We start from the raw sequence: 7,500 nt of genomic DNA on the forward strand, positions 1-7,500 counted from the left end.
GTGAGGTTGGGGACGCTGGTCACGTAGATCGGGGAGTTGTCGAGGACGCCGTTGACGTCGTCTCGCGGCTGCTGCTGCTGCTGCTGCTCCTTGGCGACGGGGAGGCCCGTGGAGCGGCCGCCGGGGCTCGGCTGCCCGCCGCTGCTGTTGACGCTCACCAAACTCTTGTGGGGCTCCAACTGCAAGGCAAAGGCAGGGGGTTAGTGCGGTGTCCTGAGGGAAATCACGAGAGGCTGAACTGCACAGCCTAATGCACACGTGAAAAATAATGAAGACATAACACTACTAATAAAATCAGTGACCCGAACATTTTCCGATCTAAAGCAAGAAACCCTCTTCAGATCAGCCAATTAAAATATTCCTCCTCTCTTGAAATCTTTCAAAAAGACGTACTACTTTCAACAGTCCTCAATATTTGTTATCCTTCATGCAATGGTTGACAAATGAATATTATGAAAACTACAATACATGATCAATAAAGTAAATAACCCACGAGTACACGAGTTCGAAACCTTTTTCACTGTTTTAGTAAATCCATCATAAAGGTTGTTTTATACTATCACCGAATAATATGCAATAAACCTTTAATTCCAACAATGATATTCAAGACCTTCTGACATCATACATCCACTTTCCGAAGTCCTTGCCAAACATGTTCGGACTAATTGTATCGAGAACCAACTATCTCCATTCGGGTGTTTCGAGGCTTCAGTCAAACGCTTCTTGATTTCATAGCGTGGCTCATAACCCTCGCTCGCTGTTTCGGAATGTGCTTCGATACAATGAACCCTTTTTTATCATTTAAATAATAAAGAGATTGTGCCTCCTTGGAATGGTTTTCTTTACAAAGTCTGTTCGTATTCGGGGATTTATAAATTAAAGAAAATACGGGCCGCTAAATACAATTTTTGGTTTGAAAATGCGCTTAATAAATTTGAAGAAATAAATGTTACGTTACGTTTTTTTCCTGCCTCTTTATCTTTACTCTTCACAACAAAAATATAATCAAACGATCACATGAAATACGGTCTAGAATGTACTTATTACAACACCAAGCCTATAATCAAATCAGCCCATTTATGTAGACTAAAAATGAAAACATTCAACCTACACGACAAGACCAAGAATTCTGGCCAGCACTGCACCATCCGCCGCCGTTTTCAGGGCCAAAAAAAATGCTATGCACTCAAAGAAATTAAAAGGTAGACACAAGCCTCTCCTTTCCGGTGTCGGCGAAAGAAGCACTAGGGTGACGGAAGCGGCCAGTAACCGGCGCTGCTACGAAGCCGTTTGAACGCCTTGCACACACGCGCACACAGCCGAAGGTACATACATGTATACATACGTACATTCATGCATGCATACATACATGTGCAGATAGACATGCAAACACCCACCCACCCACACAGACAAACGCACACACGTACGCAAGCGCGGGCACAAAGACACACACACGCATACGACACGCACACACACACGCATAAGACACAGACACACACACACACACACACGCACACACGACACGCACACGCACACGCGCGCGCGCGCGCGCACACACGCACACACACACACACACACACACACACACACACACACGCACACACACACACGCACATATCCCCAACCATACATAACCAGTTAATTCCTTTAAACTCAAACGCAGAACCACACAACTATACCTCAAAAAACAGAAACCATTTATAACCGACCGTACGACCATAATCCGATAATTAACCCAACCACCGTAAATACCGTTAAAAACCCAGATAACAATTTGCAGAATCTCATTTACCCTAATGATCCCTATTTTGGGTTTTTGCAACATCATACGGTTGCAAGAGCCAATCGGGACATATAGGCCTATGCAGATTTTATGTAGGCCTATACAGATCTTGTATTTTCTCAACCGTAACTACTGTAATTAGTAACGCTGAGAAAGCTTTAGCACTATCGTCATTTATATCACTATAATTATTATCAGTATTGAGACTACTATTCTGATTTATGCTATTTAGTAACACTAAAAAGTTTTATTATTGTCATCTTCATCTGTATTATTATCATTATCACCCCTCCCAATACTATTACTACTATATACACTAATACTATATTCAATATTACTATCATAGCTATATTCGTCATAACTATTATCATCATTATATACATTAATACTGTCATTAATACTATATTCACTAATATCACTGCTACATATTCCCTAATACTATCACTAATGTTATAAATACTACTATTATTGCTAATATTGTGATCTCATGACAATCTGTTGTTTGTGAAGGCGTGTTCATAGAGCGTTGTTCATGTGTGCAGCTCTAATGAACAGCCAATCGCATACAGTGTCGACTCTGTGGTATGGTGTTTTGCTGACGTGCAAAGTGCAATCAGCAGCTGTGAATTGGTAGTCAGCAATGGTATCTGCATCCTCCTTTCTTTTCTTTTGTTTTTTTGTATTTTTTTTTTTTAATTCGTTTTTCTCTTTCTCTTTCGTTTTCTCTCTATTTCTTCTTCCCTTCCCTTCCATCTCTCTCTCTCTCTTTTCCTCACTCCTTCCTTATCCCTTACCCTCTCCTTTCCCTCCCCTATCCCCTCTCCACTCTCCCTCCCTCCCACCCTCTCCTTCCCCCACCTCCCCCTTACCCCTACCCTCCCTCCATCAGCCTCCCCCATCCCCTCTCCCTCTCTCCTACCCACCTCCCACCCCCAACCCACCCTACCCACCCCGAAACATGTACACCCGCTCCTATGTACGTATCTGTTCGCGTGTGAGCCGTCCACACCGCTCTCCGTGTGCGCGCGTGGTTTTAAGCCCTCCTGGACCCTTTCATATTCTCCCCGTCAACAGGTGAGACACGGCCGAGCAGGTGAGACACGGCCGAGGAATTACTTTGAGCAGGATAAGGTATTTTCCATTCGGGTTAAATCCCCTTCCACGTCGGCGCTGGGAAGACTGGGGGAGAGGGGAAGGGGGAGGGGAGAGGGGAAAGGTGAAAGGGAGAGGGAAAGGGGAAGGGAGGGTGAGGGGAAGGGGAAAGGGGAGGGGAGGGGAAGAGGGGAAGAAGGGAAGGAGAAGGGGAAGGGGAAGGGAGAGGGGAAAAGGGGAAGGGAGAGGGGAAGAGGAAATAGGGGAGGAGGGAAGAGGGGGAAAGGGGAGTAAAGGAAAGAATAAGATATAAAAAGAGGAGGAGGATTTTATATTTTTTAAGATTTTATTTTAATTTCATTTGTTATAATGGAGGTGGAGGAACACGAGAAGGAGAGGGGGTTTAATAAACAAAAGGAAAAGGATAAGAAGGAGAGGGTGATAATAAATAAAAGGAGGAAAAGGAGAAGGAGAGGAGGAAAAAATTAAAATACAGAGGAGGAGGAAAAGAGGAAGAAGAACGAGAAGATTGAGAATAAGGAGGAAAAGAAGAAGATAACACGAAGGAAAAAGAGGAAATAGCACAAGAGGCGGATGACAAAGAGAAGATGGAGAAAAGAAAGAGGAAGAGGCACACAAAGGGAGAAAAAGAATGGGGAATGGAAGAAAAAAATAAATAAATAAATAAACATGTCGATGCAATCATAGTTATTATAAGTATTATTATGATTACCAATACCATTATCATCAATTAACAAAGATATTTCTTGCATCAATATCATCATCATTGCTAAAAATATAATTCCTGTTGCCATTTTATTTATCTATTCATTTATCTTTTTAACGAAAATAGATAAAATGAAAATAGGAATACTTAGCAAAGTTATCATTTTATTTTTTTATTCATTTTTTAACGAAAATTGATAAAATGAATACAGGAATATTTAGCAAAGACGAAAAACGTTAGAAAAACAGGAAACAGGGGGAAGGGAGGAAGGATCGAAAGAAAAAGGAAATAGCATAGAAGGAAGAGGGGGTGGGGGGTAGAAAGGGGGATAAGCGAAAAACAGAGAGGATGAGGATGGGAAGGGGAGGGGAGGGAGAGAGGGGGGGGGGGGGAGAAGAAGAGAGGTGTGGAAATGAGGAAGGAAAAGGGGGATACGGAAATGAGAAAAGGGGTAGATAAGAGAGGAAATGAGAATAGGAAGAGAGGGGAGACTGTGAGAAAAACAATAACAAGTGACGGAGTAAAGGAAAGAGTGGGAATAAGAGAGAAGAGAAGAGAGAAATAGAGAGATAAGAGAGGAGAACACAGGAGAGAAGAGCAGAGAAGAGGAGAAAGGAGAAGAAAAAGAGAGAGAAAGAGAAGAAAAATAGACAGAAGAGAGAGAGGAGAAGAGAAAGAAAAGCGAAAGAGAGAACAAAAAAAGAATAGAACCAGACAAAGCAGAGAAGAAAACGAAACAGCGAAAGAGAAAGAGAGAAAAATCCGAAAAAAAAACAAGATAGAAGAGACGAGAACGAAACAGCGAAAGAGAGAGAGAAAATCCGAAAAAAAGAAGAAAAGAGAAGAGAAGAGAAGAAGAAGAGAGAGAGAGAGAGAGAGAGAGAGAGAGAGAGAGAGAGAGAGAGGGAGAGAGAGAGAGAGAAAGAGAGAAAAAGCCGAAAAAAAAGAAGAGACGAGGGACAAAAAGCCGAAAAAAAACAAGATAGAAGAGACGAGAAGAGAAGAGCAGAGAAGAGCAGAGGGGGATAGGGAGAACCAAGCACCTGAGTGGCAGGCCCGATCCCGCTGTTGACTCGCGCGAGGAGAGTTCCGCTAACAAAACAACCCAAGAAAATTGCCTCCCCTTTCTCCACCACGCCAGCCTCCGTCATCCACCATGCACCCCTGTCATCCACCACGCACCCCTGTCATCCACCACGCCAGCCTCCGTCATCCACCACGCGCCCCTGTCATCCACCACGCCAGCCTCCGTCATCCACCACGCGCCCCTGTCATCCATCACGCGCCCCTGTCATCCACCACGCGCCCCTGTCATCCACCACGCGCCCCTGTCATCCACCACGCCAGCCTCCGTCATCCACCACGCGCCCCTGTCATCCACCACGCCAGCCTCCGTCATCCACCACGCGCCCCTGTCATCCACCACGCCAGCCTCCGTCATCCACCACGCGCCCCTGTCATCCACCACGCGCCCCTGTCATCCACCACGCCAGCCTCATCCACCACGCGCCCCTGTCATCCACCACGCCAGCCTCCGTCATCCACCACGCGCCCCTGTCATCCACCACGCCAGCCTCCGTCATCCACCACGCGCCCCTGTCATCCACCATGCGCCCCTGTCATCCACCACGCGCCCCTGTCATCCACCACGCGCCCCTGTCATCCACCACGCCAGCCTCCGTCATCCACCACGCGCCCCTGTCATCCACCACGCCAGCCTCCGTCATCCACCACGCGCCCCTGTCATCCATCACGCGCCCCTGTCATCCACCACGCCAGCCTCCGTCATCCACCACGCCAGCCTCTGTCATCCACCACGCCAGTCTCCGTCATCCACCACGCGCCCCTGTCATCCACCACGCCAGCCTCCGTCATCCACCACGCGCCCCTGTCATCCACCACGCCGCCCTTCCCCTGTCATCCACCACGCTAGCCTCCGTCATCCACCACGCGCCCCTGTCATCCACCACGCCGCCCCTGCCCTGTCATCCACCACGCCAGGGCCCCTGTCATCCACCACGCCAGCCTCCGTCATCCACCACGCGCCCCTCTCATCCACCACGCACCCCTGTCATCCACCACGCCAGCCTCCGTCATCCACCACGCCAGCCTCTGTCATCCACCACGCCAGTCTCCGTCATCCACCACGCGCCCCTGTCATCCACCACGCGCCCCTGCCATCCACCACGCGCCCCTGTCATCCACCACGCCAGCCTCCGTCATCCACCACGCGCCCCTGTCATCCACCACGCGCCCCTGTCATCCACCACGCCAGCCTCCGTCATCCACCACGCGCCCCTGTCATCCACCACGCCAGCCTCCGTCATCCACCACGCGCCCCTGTCATCCACCACGCCAGCCTCCGTCATCCACCACGCGCCCCTGTCATCCACCACGCGCCCCTGTCATCCACCACGCGCCCCTGTCATCCACCACGCCAGCCTCCGTCATCCACCACGCGCCCCTGTCATCCACCACGCGCCCCTGTCATCCACCACGCCAGCCTCCGTCATCCACCACGCGCCCCTGTCATCCACCACGCCAGCCTCCGTCATCCACCACGCGCCCCTCTCATCCACCACGCCAGCCTCCGTCATCCACCACGCGCCCCTGTCATCCACCACGCGCCCCTGCCATCCACCACGCCAGCCTCATCCACCACGCTAGCCTCCGTCATCCACCACGCGCCCCTGTCATCCACCACGCGCCCCTGTCATCCACCACGCCAGCCTCCGTCATCCACCACGCGCCCCTGTCATCCACCACGCGCCCCTGTCATCCACCACGCCAGCCTCCGTCATCCACCACGCCAGCCTCCGTCATCCACCACGCGCCCCTGTCATCCACCACGCCAGCCTCCGTCATCCACCACGCGCCCCTGTCATCCACCACGCCAGCCTCCGTCATCCACCACGCACCCCTGTCATCCACCACGTGCCCCTGTCATCCACCACGCGCCCCTGTCATCCACCACGCGCCCCTGTCATCCACCACGAGCCCCTGCCATCCACCACGCACCCCTGTCATCCACCACGCACCCCTGTCATCCGCTCACCCAGGAAACCATACATGAATTATGTAAGGCTACATACTTGATCTATATTGGGTCTGGGACGTTCCTTAGAGAGGGAGTGGGAGAGGGAGGGAGGGAGGGAGGATGGGAGGGAGAGGGAGAGGGAGAGGAAGGGAGGGAGAGGGAGAGGGAGGGAGGGAGGGAAGGGAGAGAGGGAGAGGGAGGGAGGGAGGATGGGAGGGAGAGGGGGAGGGAGGATGGGAGGGAGTATGGGAGGGAGAGAGGGGAGGGAGAGGGAGAGGGAGGGAGGGAGAAAGGGAGAGGGAGAGAAAGAGAAAGAGAAAGAGAGAGAGAGAGAAGGAAAAGAACAATAATAACGATATCAAAAACTAAAATCCTCCTACTATTTAAGACCTATACATCCATTTACACCAAATAAAAAAAGAAAAGAAAAGAAAAGAAAAGAAAGCAAAAAAAAAATCCCCATCAGCCACTCTCTGGCAGTTTCCCGACACGTTAAGTAGCGTTGTGTGTGTTTTACTAATGCATTTTTGTCTATGGGAATCCCCGACGAAGACAGAGTGTGATCGCGCAAGGTAAACACAGCTGATTCGCCGACAGATATTCGAGCTTTGAAAATGGGTGTTGTTTACGTTCGCTTTTGAATATTTTTAATGATTTAGAACTAATATTCTTAATCTTTAATATTCTTACTGGTTCTAATCATTTAGAATGGAACGCAGATTCTAATATTCTTAAAATGTGTGGTTCTTCTTAATGATTTAGAGATAATATTTTTAATATCTTTAATATATTTACTGGTTCTAATCATTTAGAATTGATGGGAAATTCTAATATTCTTAAAATGTGTGGTTTTTCTTCATA

At 49.1% G+C, this 7,500-nt stretch overlaps 1 protein-coding gene across 1 annotated transcript in view; it reads right to left on the reverse strand.

Moving 5' to 3' along the window:
* LOC113806022 (microtubule-associated serine/threonine-protein kinase 3) overlaps positions 1 to 7,500 on the reverse strand; it is a gene marked incomplete in the record, with an annotated part of 279,433 nt that overhangs the window by 617 nt on the left and 271,316 nt on the right. The window contains 1 exon segment of the mRNA XM_070128886.1: positions 1 to 179. This exon segment is cut by the window's left edge and continues 617 nt beyond it. Coding sequence (XP_069984987.1) covers positions 1 to 179 — 179 coding nt within the window.

Source organism: Penaeus vannamei, chromosome 2 (genome assembly GCF_042767895.1).
Source record: "Penaeus vannamei isolate JL-2024 chromosome 2, ASM4276789v1, whole genome shotgun sequence".
Classification (NCBI taxonomy): Eukaryota; Metazoa; Arthropoda; class Malacostraca; order Decapoda; family Penaeidae; genus Penaeus; species Penaeus vannamei.